General features: G+C 39.0%; 1 protein-coding gene across 1 annotated transcript in view; it reads right to left on the bottom strand.

The window, feature by feature from the left end:
* LOC146427348 (nicastrin-like) overlaps positions 1-17,701 on the bottom strand; it is a 52,438-nt gene that overhangs the window by 12,327 nt on the left and 22,410 nt on the right. The window contains exons 12-17 of the mRNA XM_085082216.1: positions 13,177-13,333; positions 9,920-10,029; positions 8,329-8,481; positions 5,661-5,765; positions 3,390-3,467; positions 699-862 (exon numbers count right to left, since the gene is read on the bottom strand). Of these exons, the coding sequence (XP_084938342.1) occupies positions 699-862; positions 3,390-3,467; positions 5,661-5,765; positions 8,329-8,481; positions 9,920-10,029; positions 13,177-13,333 (767 nt within the window). The remainder of the gene's footprint in view (positions 1-698; positions 863-3,389; positions 3,468-5,660; positions 5,766-8,328; positions 8,482-9,919; positions 10,030-13,176; positions 13,334-17,701) is intronic.

Raw genomic sequence — 17,701 nt, 5'->3', positions numbered from 1 at the left:
GAAAATCCCAGAAAATCCCCAAAATTCCCAGAAAACCCCCATAAAATTCTCAAAATTCCCAGAAAACTCCCAAAATCCCAGAAAATCCCCAAAAAATTCCAGAAAATCCTCATAAAATCCCCAAAAAACTCCCATGAAATGCCTAAAATTCCCAGAAAATCCCAGAAAATCCCCAAAATCCCCAAAAAATCCCCATAAATTCTCAAAAAAATCCCCATAAAACTCCCAAAATCCCCAGAAAATTCCCAAAATAACTCCCAAAATTCCCAGAAAACCCCATAAAATCCCAGAAAATTCAAAGAAAATCACCAAAAATTCCCCAAAATCCCCATAAAATCCCCATAATCCCCAAAATCCCCAGAAAACCTCCAAAATTCCCATAAAACCCCCATAAAACCCCCATAAAATCCCAGAAAATTCAAAGAAAATCCCCAAAAAATCCCAAAAAATCCCCAAAAAATCCCAAAACCCCAAAATCCCATAAAATCCCCAAAAAATCCCCAAAAAATCCCATAAAATCCCAAAAAAATCCCCAAAATCCCCAGAAAACCCCCAGAAAATTCAAAGAAAATCCCCAAAATCCCCAAACCCCAAAACAAAACCCCCAAAAACCCCCAAAATCACCCCATAAATCCCATAAACCCCCCAAAAATCCCCCAAAAAATCCCAAAAAAATCCCAAAAAATCCCAAATCCCACCTGTTCCTGAAGTGTCCCTGGTGATCAGCCAGCAGCAGCCCAGGGATGGCTTTGGCCCTGAGGAACCTCTGGAAGGAGGAAGGAGGCAGCGGCTGGGAATTGCCAGATTCCTGCAGGGAAACTCCTGAGCTGAACTGCTGCAGGGTGGAGATCAGGGATTTCACCTGGAAAATCCAAAATTCAGGGTGAAATCTGGGAATTTTGGGAGATGGGGGACATGGGGAGGTGAAATCTGGTGAAAAATCTGGGATTTTGGGATGAAATTCCCATGGAAAATGGGGAAATCCTGTGGAAAATGGTGAATTTTTGGGTTGAAATTCCCATAGAAAGTTGAGAGCAAGGATTGCAGGGATTGCACCTGGAAAATCCAAAATTCGGGATGAGATTTGGGAATTCTGGGAGATGGGAGACATGGGGAGGTGAAATCCGGTGAAAAATCTGGGATTTTGGGATGAAATTCCCATGGAAAATGGGGAAATCCTGAGGAAAATTGTGAATTTTTGGGTTGAAATTCCCATAGAAAGTTGAGAGCAGCAGGAAAATTGGGAATTCGGGATGAAATTTGGGAATTCTGGGTGGAATTTGGGATGGGAGACATGGGGAGGTGAAATCCGGTGAAAAATCTGGGATTTTGGGATGAAATTCCCATAGAAAAGGGGAAATCCTGTGAAAATTCCTGAATTTTGGGATGAAATTCCCATGGGAAACTGAATATCCAGGAGGTGATGAATCTGGAAAATCAGGAATTCTGGAATTTGGGATCAGATTTGGGATGGGAAATTGAAATCCAGTGAAAATTCCCAGATTTTAGGATGAAATTCCCATGGAAAAGAGAAAATCCTGTGGAAAATGGTGAATTTTTGGGTTGAAATTCCCATAGAAAGTTGAGAGCAGGGATTGCACCTGGAAAATCCAAAATTGGGGAATTTGGGATCAGATTTGGGACAGAATTTGGGAATTCCGGGTGGGATTTGGGATGGGAGACACACAGGGAATTGGAATCTGGTGAAAATCCTGGATTTTGGGATGAAATTCCCATGGAAAATGGGGAAATCCTGAGAAAAATGGTGAATTTTTGGGTTGAAATTCCCATAGAAAGTTGAGAGCAGGGATTGCACCTGGAAAATTGGGAATTCGGGATGAAATTTGGGAATTCTGGGTGGAATTTGGGATGGGAGACACATGGGGAGGTGAAATCCGGTTAAAAATCTGGGATTTTGAGATAAAATTCCCATGGAAAAAGGGAAATCCTATTAAAATTCCCAGATTTTTTGGGTTGAAATTCCCATGGGAAGTTGAATATCCAGGAAGTGCTGCAGCTGGAAAATCAGGAATTTGGGATCAGATTTGGGATGGGAGACACATGGGGAGGTGAAATCTGGTGAAAAATCTGGGATTTTGGGATGAAATTTCCATGGAAATGGGGAAATCCTGTGGAAAATTGTGGATTTTTGAGATGATATTTCCATGGGAAACTGAAATGCTGTGAAAATTCCCAAATTTTGGGATGAAATTCTCATGGAAAAGAGAAAATCCTGTGGCAAATGGTGAATTTTTGGGTTGAAATTCCCATAGAAAGTTGAGAGCAGCAGGAAATTTGGGAATTCCAGATGAAATTTGGGAATTCTGGGTGGGATTTGGGATGGGAGACACATGGGGAGGTGAAATTCGGTTAAAAATCTGGGATTTTGGGATGAAATTTCTGTGGGAATTGAGATTCTGTTAAGAGTTTTGTATTTTTGGGGAGAATCCTGGATTTTGGAAGAGAAAATCTATGGAATTCCTGCTGAAAATCCTGGATTTTGGGATGAAATTCCCATGGGAAATTAAGATACTATGAAAAATTCCATATTTTCGGTGAAAATACTAGATTTTGGGTGGGAAAATCCATGGAATTCCTGGTGAAAATCCTGGATTTTGGGGATGAGATTCCCATGGGAAATCAAATATCCAGGATATTTAATGTGCAGGGATTGCACCTGGAAAATCCAGAATTGGGGAATTTGGGATCAGATTTGGGTATTCCTGGTGGGATTTGGGAATTCCGGGTGGGATTTGGGATGGGAGATACACAGGGAGGTGAAATCCTGATAAAAATCCTGGATTTTGGGATGAAATTTCCATGGGAAATTGAGATTCTATTGAAAAAATCCAGAATTTGGCTGGGAAAACCCACAGAATTCCTGGTGAAAATCCCAAATTTTAGGGTGAGAAAATCTATGGAATTCCCAGTGAAAATCCCACATTTTTTAGGTGGAAAAACCCACAGAATTCCTGGTGAAAATCCCATATTTTTTGTGTGGAAATCCCATATTTTTTGGGTGGTAAAACCGTGGGAATTCCTGCTAAAAATCCCAAATTTTTGGTGTGAAAATCCACAGAATTCCTGGTGAAAATCCTCGGAATTCCTGGTGAAAAATCTCAAATTTTAGGTGGAAAAATCCACAAAATTCCTGATAAAAATCCCAAATTTTAGGTGAAAAAACCCACAAAATTCCTGATAAAAATCCCAAATTTTTGGTGTGAAAATCCATGAAATTCCTGACAAAAATCCCGTATTTTTTGGGTGGTAAAACCCTGGGAATTCCTGATAAAAATTCCCAATTTTTTGTGTGAAAATCCATGAAACTCCTGGTGAAAATCCCGGATTTTTGGGTGGTAAATCCCTGGAATTTGGGAATTCCCACTCACCTGGACGTCGATGGATTTGTTCCATCGGGAGATCGGATCAGTGTGCAGCCAGAGAATGGAATTGTTCCTCAGAGCAACCTGGGAATGCAGGAAATCAGGGAAAAGTCAGGGAAAAGTCAGGGAAAAGTCAGGGAAAAGTCAGGGAAAAGTCCGGGAAAAGTCCGGGAAAAGTCCGGGAAAAAACTGGGAAAATTCTGAGAAAAAACTGGGAAAATTCTGAGAAAAAACTGGGAAAATTCTGAGATAAAAACTGGGAAAATTCTGAGATAAAAACTGGGAAAATTCTGGGAAAAAACTGGGAAAATTCTGGGAAAAATCAGGGAAAATTCTGGGAAAAATCAGGGAAAATTCTGGGATAAATCAGGGGAAATTCTGGGGAAAATCAGGTGAAATTCTGGGGAAATTCCGAGGAAATTCTGGGGGAATTCCAGGAAAAATCAGGGGAAATTCTGGGAAAAATCAGAGAAAATTCTGGAAAAAATCAGGAAAAATCATGAAAAAAAATCAACTCCATGGTGGAAATTCCATGGAAAAATCAACCCCAGGGTGAGAATTCCATGGAAAAAATCAATCCCAGGGTGAGAATTCCAGGGAAAAATCAGAGTCTGGATGGAAATTCCATGGAAAAATCAACCCCTGGTGGAAATTGCAGGGAAAATTCAGATCCTGGATGGGAATGATGAGAAAAAAATCCGGGAAAATCCTGGGAATTCCATGGAAAAATCAGAAAAATCAACCCCAGGGTGGGAATTCTGAGGCTGGCAGATCCCAGGGAAAGTTTCCCAGGTTTTTCTCTGACTTTTCCCAGATTTTTCCCAGTTTTTCCTAGATTTTTTCCCGCTTTTTCCCAGATTTTTTCCCAGATTTTTTCCCAGATTTTCCAGGATTTTTCCCATGTTTTTTCCCAGATTTTCCCCAATTTTTCCCATTTTTTTTCCCATTTTTTCCCAGATTTTTTCCCAGATTTTCCCCAGATTTTTTCCTGGATTTTCTCCCAGATTTTCCTGGATTTTTTCCCAGATTTTTCCCAATTTTCCCTGATTTTTCCCATTTTTTCCCCTGTTTTTTCCCAGATTTTTCCCAGATTTTTTCCCATTTTTTCCCGGATTTTCTCAGATTTTTTCCTTTTTTTTCCTGATTTTTCCCGCTTTTTTCCCTGTTTTTTCCCAGATTTTTTCCCGGATTTTTTCCCAGACTTTCCCATATTTTTTCCCCGATTTTCTCCCACATTTTCCCGGATTTTTTCCCATTTTTGCCCGGATTTTTTCCCAGATTTTTCCCATTTTTTCCCAGATTTTTTCTCGTTTTTCCCCGATTTTTTCCCAGATTTTTTCCCAGATTTTTTCCCAGATTTTTCTGTATTTTCCCCCAGATTTTTCCCTTTTTTTGTCTCATTTTTTCATATTTTTTCCCCGTTTTTTCCCATTTTTTCCCAGATTTTTTCCCGGATTTTTCCCAGATTTTTCCCTGGAATTTTCCTGGATTTTTTTCCCGGATTTTTTCCCAGATTTTCTGTGATTTTTCCTGGATTTTTTCCCAGATTTTTTCCCGTTTTTGGGGGGGATTTTTCCCGGATTTTCCTGGATTTTTTCCCAGATTTTTTCCCAGATTTTCCCAGATTTTTTCCTGGATTTTTTCCCATATTTTCCCAGATTTTTTCCTGGATTTTTTCCCAGATTTTTTCCTGGATTTTTTCCCATATTTTCCCAGATTTTTTCCTGGATTTTTTCCCAGATTTCCCCGGATTTTTTCCTGGATTTTTTCCCAGATTTTCCCGGATTTTTTCCCGGATTTTTCCCCAATTTTTCCCATTTTTCCCCGGATTTTTTCCCAGATTTTCCCATATTTTTTCCCAGATTTTCCCAGATTTTTTCCCGGATTTTCCCAGATTTTTTCCCAGATTTTCTGTGATTTTTCCTGGATTTTTCCCTGGATTTTTCCCGGATTTTTTCCCAGATTTTCTGTGATTTTTCCCGGATTTTTTCCCAGATTTTCCTGGATTTTTCCCAGATTTTTTCCCGGATTTTTTCCCAGATTTTTTCCCGCATTTTTTCCCAGATTTTTTCCCGTTTTTTGGGGGGATTTTTCCCGGATTTTTCCCGGATTTTTTCCCAGATTTTCTGGGATTTTTCCCGGATTTTTTCCCTTTTTTCTCCCAGATTTTTCCCTGTTTTTTCCCAGATTTTTCCCCATTTTTTCCCAGATTTTCCCGGATTGTTTCCCAGATTTTTTTTGGGGATTTTCCCAGATTTTTTTTGGGATTTTCCGCACCTGGCCGAGCTCGAGGAAGGCGTAGATGTTGTCGAGGCTCAGAGGGAATTTCTGCTGCTGCATGTCGAACACCAGGCGGGAGCTGCCGATGTAGTCGAAGGTTTCCTGGGAAATACAGGGAATTTTGGGGATTTTGGGAATTCTGGGAAGGGTGGGGAAGGAGTGGGGAAGGAATTGGGAGAGAAATGGGGAGAGAAATGGGAAAAAATGGGGGAAAATGGGGAAAAAATGGGGAAAAAATGGGGGAAAATGGGGGAAAATGGGGAAAAATGGGGAAAATGGGGGAAAAATGGGGAAAAAATGGGGAAAAAAATGGGGAAAAAATGGGGGAAAATGGGGAAGAAAAGAAAGGAAAAGGAAAGGAAAAAAGGGGGAAATGGGAAAGGAATGGGAAAAGAAATGGGAAAAAAGGGAAAGAAAAGGAAGAGAGAGAAAAAAGTAAAAGAAAAAAGAAAAAAGAAAAAGAAAGGAATGGGAAAGAAATGGAAAAGGAATGGGAAAGAAAAATGACGAAGAAATAGGAAGAGAGAAAAAAAAGAAAATAAAAAGAAAGAAAGGAAGAGGAAAGAGAAAATGGGAAAGGAAATGAGGAATGGGAAGGGAAAGAATGACAAAGAGAAGAAAAAGAAAAGGAAAAAGAAAAGGAAAAAACGAAAAGGAAAAAAGGAAAAAAGGAAAAGGATCCCAATTCCAACCATCCCAATCCTAACCATCCCAGTTATCCCAATGATCCCAATAATCCCAATAATCCCAAAAATCCCAATTTTCCCAGTTCCTCACCCCCTGGAAGAAGACAAAAACGACATTCCTGTGTAGTTTCTCCACCCCTGGAGCTCTGCTGAGAGCCTGAGCTGCAGCCAGAGCTTCACCATCCCAATTATCCCAATTAATGATCCCAATTAACGATCCCAATTCCCAATAATCCAAATTTCCCCAATTTTCCCAATTCCTCACCACCTGGAAGAAGACAAAAACGACATTCCTGGGTAATTTCTCCACTCCAGGAGCTTTACTCAGAGCCTGAGCTGCAGCCAGAGCCATCCTGACCCCAACGATCCTAATTCCAATTATCCCAATCAATGACTCCCATGATCCCAATGATCCCATTATCCCAAAAATCCTGATTTTCCGGATTTCTCACCCCCTGGAAGAAGACAAAAACGACATTCCTGGGTAATTTCTCCACCCCTGGAGCTCTGCTGAGAGCCTGAGCTGCAGCCAGAGCTTCACCATCCCAATTATCATTATCCCAATAATCCTAATAATCCCAATAATCCCAAAAATTCCGATTTTCCGGATTTCTCACCCCCTGGAAGAAGACAAAAACGACATTCCTGGGGAATTTCTCCACCCCAGGAGCTTTACTCAGAGCCTGAGCTGCAGCCAGTGCTGTCACCATCCCAATTATCATTATCTCAATGATCCCAATTAATGATCCCAATAATCCAAATAATCGCAATAATCCAAATTTCCCCAATTTTCCAGTTCCTCACCCCCTGGAAGAAGACAAAAATGACATTCCTGGGTAATTTCTCCACCCCTGGAGCTTTACTCAGAGCCTGAGCTGCAGCCAGAGCTTCACCATCCCGATTATCATTATCCCAATCTCCCAATGATCCCAATAATCGCAATGATCCCAATAATCCCAAAAATCCCAATTTTCCCAGTTTCTCACCCCCTGGAAGAAGACAAAAACGACATTCCTGGGCAGTTTCTCCACCCCTGGAGCTTTACTGAGAGCCTGAGCTGCAGCCAAGGCTGTCACCATCCCAATTATCCCAATTAATGATCCCAATTAATGATCCCAATTCCCAATAATCCCAAAAATCCCAATTTTCCCAGTTTCTCACCCCCTGGAAGAAGACAAAAACCACATTTCTGGGTAATTTCTCCACTCCAGGAGCTCTTTGCAGAGCCTGAGCAGCAGCCAGAGCTTCACCATCCCAATTATCATTATCCCAATGATCCCAATTAATGATCCCAATGAATGATCCCAATGATCCCAATCCTGATTATCCCAATCCCAATTCTCCCAATGATCCCAATGATCCCAATTCCCCAATGATCCCAATTCCCCCATGATCCCAATTAATGATCCCAATCCTGATTATCCTAATCCCAATGATCCCAATGATCCCAATTCTCCCAATGATCCCAGTTTCCCAATGATCCTAATTATCCCAGTTATCCCAATGATCTCAATCCCAATGATCCCAATGACTCCAATTCTGATGATCCCAATCCCCCAATAATCCTGATTAATGATCCCAATGATCCCAATGATTCTGATTATCCCAAAAATCCTGATTTTCCCAGTTTCTCACCCCCTGGAAGAAGACAAAAACGACATTCCTGGGCAGTTTCTCCACCCCTGGAGCTCTGCTGAGAGCCTGAGCAGCAGCCAAGGCTGTCACCATCCCAATTATCCCAATTAATGATCCCAATTAACGATCCCAATTCCCAATAATCCCAAAAATCCCAATTTTCCCAGTTCCTCACCCCCTGGAAGAAGACAAAAACGACATTCCTGGGCAGTTTCTCCACCCCTGGAGCTTTACTGAGAGCCTGAGCTGCAGCCAAGGCTGTCACCATCCCAATTATCCCGATTATCCCAATGATCCCAATAATCCCAATAATCCCAAAAATCCCTATTTTCTGGATTCCTCACCCCCTGGAAGAAGACAAAAACGACATTCCTGGGCAGTTTCTCCACCCCTGGAGCTTTACTCAGAGCCTGAGCAGCAGCCAGGGCTGTCACCATCCCTGCCACTGTCCCCTCAGCTCCTGGAGCGACGTTCCAGAAGAACGAGTGACTGTCCAGCTGGAATGGAAAATGGGGGAATTAGGGATGGGAATTGCAGGGGATTCCAGGGGAATTCTAGGGAAATTTTGGGGAAATTCCAGGGGAAATTTTGGGGAAATTCCAGGGGAAATTCAAGGGAAATTCCAGGGGAAATTCAAGGGAAATTCGAGGAAAATTCGAGGAAAATTCGAGGAAAATTCGAGGAAAATTCGAGGAAAATTCGAGGAAAATTCGAGGAAAATTCGAGGAAAATTCGAGGAAAATTCGAGGAAAATTCGAGGAAAATTCGAGGAAAATTCGAGGAAAATGCAGGGGACATTCCAGGGAAATTCCTGGGGAAATTCCAGGAAAATTCCAGGAAAATTCCAGGGGAAATTCCAGGGAAATTTGAGGAAAATTCCAGGGAAAATCCTGGGGAAATTCGAGGAAAATCCGAGGGAAATTCGAGGAAAATTCCAGGGGATTGTAGGGGAAATTCCAGGGAAATTCCAGCAGAATTCCAGGGGAAATTCCAGGAGAATTCCAGGGGAAATTCCAGGGGAAATTCCAGGGGGAAATCCTGGGGTTTTGGGGGGAAAAACGTGGGAATTCTGCAGAATTTTCCCAGGATTTTCCTGTCATTTTCCCATTATTTTCTCAGGATTTTTTCAGAATTTTCCCAGGATTTTTCCAGGATTTTTTCCAGGATTTTCCTGGGATTTTCCCGTGATTTTCCTGTGATTTTTCCCAGGATTTTCCTGTGATTTTCCCATGACTTTTCCTGTGATTTTCCTGTGATTTTTCCAGGATTTTCCTGTGATTTTCCTGTGACTTTTCCCAGGATTTTCCTGTGATTTTCCCATGACTTTTCCCAGGATTTTCCTGTGATTTTTCCAGGATTTTCCTGTGATTTTCCCGTGACTTTTCCCAGGATTTTCTTGTGACTTTTTCCAGAATTTCCCCAGGATTTTTCTATGATTTTTTCCAGGATTTTCCTGTGATTTTCCTGTGATTTTTTCCAGGATTTTCCCAGGATTTTTCCCAGATTTTTCTCAGATTTTTCCATGATTTTTCTGTGATTTTCCCAGGATTTTCCCTGTCATTTTTTGCAGGATTTTTCCAGGATTTTCCCATGATTTTTCCAGGAATTTTCCCTGGATTTTTTTCTGAGATTTTTCCCACGATTTTCCCGTGATTTTCCCATGATTTTTCCCATGATTTCCTAGGATTTTTCCAAGATTTTTTCCAGGATTTTTTTCTGATATTTTTTCCCAGGATTTTTCCAGGGATTTTTCTGGGATTTTTTCAGCATTTTCCCAGGATTTTTCCATGACTTTCCCAGGATTTTCCTGGGATTTTTCCTGTGATTTTTCCCATGATTTTTCCAATATTTTCCCCACGATTTCCCCATGATTTCCCCATGATTTTTCCATGATTTTTCCCTGCTTTTCCCAGGAAAATCAGGAACAGAACTCACCCTGGCAGCCACCAGGATCACCTCCTTGTGAGGCTCCAGAATTCCCGAGGAGTTGATGGGATGGAGAGAACTCCAGACGTTGTAATCCAGCAGAGGGTCACAGACGATCTCTGGGAATGCCAGAAAATGGGATTAGTCTGGGAAAAAATGGGAATTCTGGGGGGAAAAAATGGGAATTCTGGGGGAAATCACTCTGGGAATTCCAGAAACTGGGATTAGTATGGGAAAAATGGGAATTCTGTGAGGAAAATGGGAATTCTGTGGGGAAAAATGGGAATTCTGGGGGAATTCTGGGGGAAAAATGGGGAATCGTGGAGAAAAAATGGGAATTGTGGGGGAAATTGTGAGGAAAAATGGGAATTCTGGTAAAAAATGGGATTTTCGAAGGAATTTTGGGGCAAAATCCGGGGAAAAGAAGGAGGAATTCATGGGATTCAGGGTGGAATGGAAATGATTTCTGGGAAAGGCGGGGAAATTCCTGAAATTGGGATTATTGTGGGAAAAAATGGGAAATTCTGGTGAAAATAGTGGGAAAAATGGAATTCCAGTGGGAATTTTTCCCAGAACTCCCAAAAAAAAGGGAGGAATTTATGAAATTCAGGATCCTCCACGTACACAAAATGTCTGAGAAGTGAAAAAACCATTCCAGGAGTTGAAATCACACCAGAAAAAAGGGGAAAAAATGGGAAATTCTGCTAAAAATCATGGGAAAAACCGGGAATTTTTGCCAAAAATCCCAGGAAAACCCAGAAATTTCCACCAAAAATCCCAAGAATTCCCAGAAAACTCAGGATTTGCCCACCTGGGTTGATGCTGAAGGCACTCTGCAGGGAGCTGCAGTGAATGCAGCTCTGGGGTGAAAACTGGGGTGAAAATGGGAAAATTCTGCTAAAAATCATGGGAAAAATGGGATTTTGGTGGGAATTTCAGGAAAAAATCCATGGAAAAGAGGAAGAAATCCATGGAATTCATGATCCTCCACACATACAGAACTTTTGGGAGGTGGAAAAACTATTCCAGGAGTTGAACTCACACGGAAAAAAGGGGAAAAAACAGAAAATTCCACCAAAAATCATTGCGAAAACCGGAAAATTCCACCAAAAATCCCAGGAAAAATGGAATTCCATTGGGATTTTTTCCCAAAATTCCCAGGAAAAGCTGGAAAACTCAGGATTTGCCCACCTGGGTTGATGCTGAAGGCGCTCTGCAGGGAGCTGCAGTGAATGCAGCTCTGGGGTGAAAATTGGGGTGAAAATTGGGAAATTCTGCTAAAAATCACAGGAAAAATGGAACTCCAGTGGGAATTTCAGGCAAAATTCCATGGAAAAGAGAGAGAAATCCATGGAATTCATGATCCTCTACACACACAGAACTTTCGGGAGGTGGAAAAAACATTTCAGGGGTTGAACTCACACCAGAAAAAAGGGGAATAAATGGAAAATTCCACCAAAAATCATCGCGAAAACCGGAAAATTTCGCTAAAAATCGTGGGGAAAATGGGATTTTTTCCCAAAATTCCCAGAAATTCAGGATTTTCCCACCTGGGTTGATGCTGAAGTTGCTCTGCAGGGAGCTGCAGTGAATGCAGCTCTGGGGTGAAAACTGGGGTGAAAATGGGAGAATTCTGCTAAAAATTACAGCAAAAAACGGGAAATTCAGCAGGATTTTCCCACCTGGAATTCCCGGAAAAAGGGGAGGAATTTATGGAATTCAGCTCTTCCACATATACACAACATCTGGGAAAGGAAGGAAACATTCCAAGGGTTGGAATCACACCAGAAAAAAGGGGAAAAATGGAAAATTCCGCTAAAAATCGCGGGGAAAATTGGGAAATTCTGCTAAAAATTCATGGGAAAAATGGAATTCCAGCAGGAATTTTTCCCGGAATTCCCAGGAAAAAGGGAGGAATTTATGGGATTCATGATCATCCACACAAACAGAACTTTTGGGAGGTGGAAAAACCATTCCAGGAGTTGAAATCACACGGAAAAAAGGGGAAAAACAGAAAATTCCACCAAAAATCATCGCGAAAACCAGAAAATTTCGCTAAAAATCGTGGGAAAAACCAGGAATTTTTGCCAAAAATCCCAGGAAAACCCAGAAATTTCCACCAAAAATCCCAAGAATTCCCAGAAAACTCGGGATTTGCCCACCTGGGTTGATGCTGAAGTTGCTCTGCAGGGAGCTGCAGTGAATGCAGCTCTGGGGTGAAAACTGGGGAATTCCGGTAAAACTCACGGGAAAAATGGAATTCCAGTGGGAATTCTTCCCGGAATTCCCAGAAAAAAGGGAGGAATTTATGGAATTCATGATCTTACAAACACAAAGAATTTTTGGGAGGCAGAAAAACCATTCCAGGAGTTGAAATCACATAGAAAAAAGGGGAATAAATGGAAAATTCCACCAAAAATCATCGCGAAAACCGGAAAATTTCGCTAAAAATCATGGGAAAAACGGAATTTTTTCGGGATTTTTTCCCAAAATTCCCAGGAAAAGCTGGAAAACTCAGGATTTGCCCACCTGGGTTGATGCTGAAGGTGCTCTGCAGGGAGCTGCAGTGAATGCAGCTCTGGGGTGAAAACTGGGGTGAAAATGGGAAAATTCTGCTAAAAATCATGGGAAAAATGGGATTTTGGTGGGAATTTCAGGAAAAATTCCATGGGAAAGAGAGAAAAATCCATGGAATTCATGATCATCCACACAAACAGAACTTTTGGGAGATGGAAAAAACATTCCAGGGGTTGAAATCACATAGAAAAAATGGGAATAAATGGAAAATTCCACCAAAAATCAGCGCGAAAATCGGAAAATTTCGCTAAAAATCACCGGAAAAATGGGAATTTCCACCAAAAATCCCTGGAATTCCCAGAAAACTCGGGATTTTCCCACCTGGGTTGATGCTGAAGTTGCCCTGCAGGGAGCTGCAGTGAATGCAGCTCTGGGGTGAAAACTGGGGTGAAAATGGGAAAATTCTGCTAAAAATCATGGGAAAAATGGGATTTTGGTGGGAATTTCAGGAAAAAATCCATGGAAAAGAGAGAGAAATCCATGGAATTCATGATCATCCACACATAGGACTTTTGGGAGAGGGAAAAAACATTCCAGGGGTTGAAATCACATAGAAAAAAGGGGAAAAAACCGGAAAATGCCACCAAAAATCATCGCGAAAATCGGAAAATTTCGCTAAAAATCGTGGGAAAACGGAATTTTTTCGGGATTTTTTCCCAAAATTCCCAGAAAACTCAGGATTTTCCCACCTGGGTTGATGCTGAAGGCGCTCTGCAGGGAGCTGCGGCGCATGCAGCTGAGGCTGCTGGAAGCTGCATGCATGTGGGATTGCAGCTGCATGGAGCAGAGAGGGAACTGCGGGGAGGAACCTGCAGGAGCCACGTTGTGAGCCTGGAAACACTGGAGAGGGGAAAAAGGGGAAAAAGGGGAAAGTTACAGACAGAATCTGGGGAAATGGGGGTTTTGTGCAGTTTTTAAACATTTTTTTCCGATTTTTAAAGGATTTTTTAGGGGTTTTTTTGCTTCTTTTCTCAATTTTTTATGAATTTTTTTTGTTTTTTCCCCTATTTTTTACGGATTTTTTTACTTTTTTTCCCAATTTTTAATGGATTTTTATTAGATTTTTTATGGATTTTTGCTTCCCCCCCAATTTTTAATGGATTTTTGCTTTTTTCCCATTTTTAAAGGATTTTTTACTTTTTTTCCCGATTTTTAATGGATTTTTAATGGATTTTTTGCTTTTTTTCACAATTTTGTGAGCCTGGAAACACTGGGGAGGGGAAAAAGGGGAAAGTTACAGACAGAATCTGGGGAAATGAGGGTTTGTGCAGTTTTTAAACATTTTTTCCTGATTTTTAAAGGATTTTTTAGGGGTTTTTTTGCTTCTTTTCCCAATTTTTTACAGATTTTTTTTTTGCTTTTTTCCCCTATTTTTTACGGATTTTTTTACTTTTTTTCCCAATTTTTAATGGATTTTTATTAGATTTTTTATGGATTTTTGCTTCCCTCCCCCCCAATTTTTAATGGATTTTTGCTTTTTTTCCCATTTTTTACGGATTTTTTACTTTTTTTCCCGATTTTTAATGGATTTTTAATGGATTTTTTGCTTTTTTTCACAATTTTGTGAGCCTGGAAACACTGGGAGGGGAAAAAGGGAAAAGTTACAGACAGAATCTGGGGAAATGGGGGTTTGTGCAGTTTTTAAACATTTTTTCCCGATTTTTAAAGGATTTTTTAGGGGTTTTTTTGCTTCTTTTCCCAATTTTTTACAGATTTTTTATGGATTTTTTTTTGTTTTTTCCCCTATTTTTTACGGATTTTTTTACTTTTTTTCCCAATTTTTAATGGATTTTTAATGGATTTTTATGGATTTTTTTCACAATTTTGTGAGCCTGGAAACACTGGGAGGGGAAAAGGGAAAAGTTACAGACAGAATCTGGGGAAATGGGGGTTTTGTGCAGTTTTTAAACATTTTTTTCCCGATTTTTAAAGGATTTTTTAGGGGTTTTTTTGCTTCTTTTCTCAATTTTTTACTGATTTTTTTTGGTTTTTTCCCCTATTTTTTACGGATTTTTTTTACTTTTTTTCCCAATTTTTAATGGATTTTTATTAGATTTTTGTGATTTTTGCTTCCCCCCCAATTTTTAATGGATTTTTGCTTTTTTTCCCCATTTTTTACGGATTTTTTACTTTTTTCCCCGATTTTTAATGGATTTTTAATGGATTTTTTGCTTTTTTTTCACAATTTTGTGAGCCTGGAAACACTGGGAGGGGAAAAAGGGAAAAGTTACAGACAGAATCTGGGGAAATGGGGTTTTGTGCAGTTTTTAAACATTTTTTTTCCCGATTTTTAAAGGATTTTTTAGGGGTTTTTTTGCTTCTTTTCTCAATTTTTTACTGATTTTTTATGGATTTTTTTTGGTTTTTTCCCCTATTTTTTATGGATTTTTTTTACTTTTTTTCTCAATTTTTAATGGATTTTTATTAGATTTTTTATGGATTTTTGCTTCCCTCCCCCCCAATTTTTAATGGATTTTTGCTTTTTTTCCCCATTTTTTATGGATTTTTAACTTTTTTTCCCAATTGTTAATGGATTTTTAATGGATTTTTTGCTTTTTTTTCACAATTTTGTGAGCCTGGAAACACTGGGAGGGGAAAAAGGGAAAAGTTACAGACAGAATCTGGGGAAATGGGGGTTTTGTGCAGTTTTTAAACATTTTTTCGATTTTTAAAAGGATTTTTAATGGGTTTTTGCTTCTTTTCTCAATTTTTTACTGATTTTTTTGGTTTTTTCCCCTATTTTTTACGGATTTTTTACTTTTTTTCCCAATTTTTAATGGATTTTTATTAGATTTTTTATGGATTTTTGCTTCCCTCCCACCCCCCAATTTTTAATGGATTTTTGCTTTTTTTCCCATTTTTTATGGATTTTTTACTTTTTTTCCCAATTTTTAATGGATTTTTAATGGATTTTTTGCTTTTTTTTCACAATTTTGTGAGCCTGGAAACACTGGGGAGGGGAAAAAGGGAAAAGTTACAGACAGAATCTGGGGAAATGAGGGTTTGTGCAGTTTTTAAACATTTTTTTCCTGATTTTTAAAGGATTTTTTAGGGGTTTTTTTTGCTTCTTTTCCCAATTTTTAATGGGTTTTTTATTTTTTTTCCCTATTTTTTACAGATTTTTAATGGATTTTTGCTATTTCCATGGATTTTTCATGGATTTTTCATGGATTTTTGCTATTTCCATGGATTTTTCATGGATTTTTCATGGATTTTTGCTATTTCCATGGATTTTTCATGGATTTTTCATGGATTTTTGCTATTTCCATGGATTTTTCATGGATTTTTCATGGATTTTTGCTATTTCCATGGATTTTTCATGGATTTTTCATGGATTTTTGCTATTTCCATGGATTTTTCATGGATTTTTCATGGATTTTTGCTATTTCCATGGATTTTTCATGGATTTTTCATGGATTTTTGCTATTTCCATGGATTTTTCATGGATTTTTCATGGATTTTTGCTATTTCCATGGATTTTTCATGGATTTTTCATGGATTTTTGCTATTTCCATGGATTTTTCATGGATTTTTCATGGATTTTTGCTATTTCCATGGATTTTTCATGGATTTTTCATGGATTTTTGCTATTTCCATGGATTTTTCATGGATTTTTCATGGATTTTTGCTATTTCCATGGATTTTTCATGGATTTTTCATGGATTTTTGCTATTTCCATGGATTTTTCATGGATTTTTCATGGATTTTTGCTATTTCCATGGATTTTTCATGGATTTTTCATGGATTTTTGCTATTTCCATGGATTTTTCATGGATTTTTCATGGATTTTTGCTATTTCCATGGATTTTTCATGGATTTTTCATGGATTTTTGCTATTTCCATGGATTTTTCATGGATTTTTCATGGATTTTTGCTATTTCCATGGATTTTTCATGGATTTTTCATGGATTTTTGCTATTTCCATGGATTTTTCATGGATTTTTCATGGATTTTTGCTATTTCCATGGATTTTTCATGGATTTTTCATGGATTTTTGCTATTTCCATGGATTTTTCATGGATTTTTCATGGATTTTTGCTATTTCCATGGATTTTTCATGGATTTTTCATGGATTTTTGCTATTTCCATGGATTTTTCATGGATTTTTGCTATTTCCATGGATTTTTCATGGATTTTGATTTTTTTTATTACTTCTTTCAATGGATTTTCATGCATTTTTGCTATTTTCATCCATTTTCCATCCATTTTCCATCCATTTTCGCTATCTCCCCTGCAGATTTCCCAGGAAAAACCCCCAAAATTCCCATTTTCCCCCCTTTTTTCTGTTTTTTCCCATTTTTTCCCTGTTTTCCTGTTTTTTACCCTTTCCCCCCTTTTTTCCCCATTTCTCCCCCCTTTTTCCCCATTTCTCCATTTTCCCCCTTTTTCCCCCATATTTTCCCCATTTTCACCCCATATTTTCCCCATTTTTCCCTTTTTCCCCCATTTCTCCCCATTTTCCCCATTTTTTCCCCATTTTTCCCATTTTTCCCTCATTCCCCTTCCCTCATTTCCTTCCTATTCCCCCCATATTTTGTCATTTTTCACTTTTTCCTTTTTTCTAATTTTTTCCCATTTTTTCCCGATTTTTTCCCATTTTTTCCCCATTTTTTTCTGAATTTATTCCCATTTTTTCCCATTTTTTTCCCCATTTTTTTTTCCCATTTTTTCTCAAGTTTTTCTCATTTTCCCCCCAATTTTATTCCATTTTTTCCCCTTTTCCCCCATTTATTCTCCGTTTTTTCTCATTTTTCCCCATTTTTCCTCATTTTTCCTCATTTTTTCCCATATTTTCCCCATTTTTTCCCTTTTTCCCCCATATTTTTATTTCCCCCACATATTTCCCCCTTTTCATTTTCCCCCCATATTTTCCCCTTTTTCGCATTTTTCCCCATTTTTTCCCCTATTTTTCCTCCATATTTCTCCCAATTTTCCCCATTTTGCTCTCATTTTTTCCCATTTTTCCCCATTTTTCCCCCATTATTTTCCCCATTTTCCCCATTTTTTCCCCATTTCCCCCAGTTTTCTCCCATTTTTTCTCCATTTTCCCCCATTTTTTCCCAATTTTTTCCCCATTTTTCCCCAATTTTTTCCCCATTTTTCCCCATTTTTCCCCAATTTTCCTCATTTTCCTCTTTTTTTCCTCCCATTTTTTTCCCATTTTTCCCCAATTTTTCCCCAATTTTTCCTCATTTTTCCCAATTTTTCCCATTT

This window comes from Lichenostomus cassidix, chromosome 25 (genome assembly GCF_008360975.1).
Source record: "Lichenostomus cassidix isolate B80296 chromosome 25, HeHo_3.0, whole genome shotgun sequence".
In the NCBI taxonomy this organism is placed as follows: domain Eukaryota; kingdom Metazoa; phylum Chordata; class Aves; order Passeriformes; family Meliphagidae; genus Lichenostomus; species Lichenostomus cassidix.
Note: the sequence above shows the minus strand (reverse complement) of the source record. Positions and strands in the feature narration are given on the sequence as shown.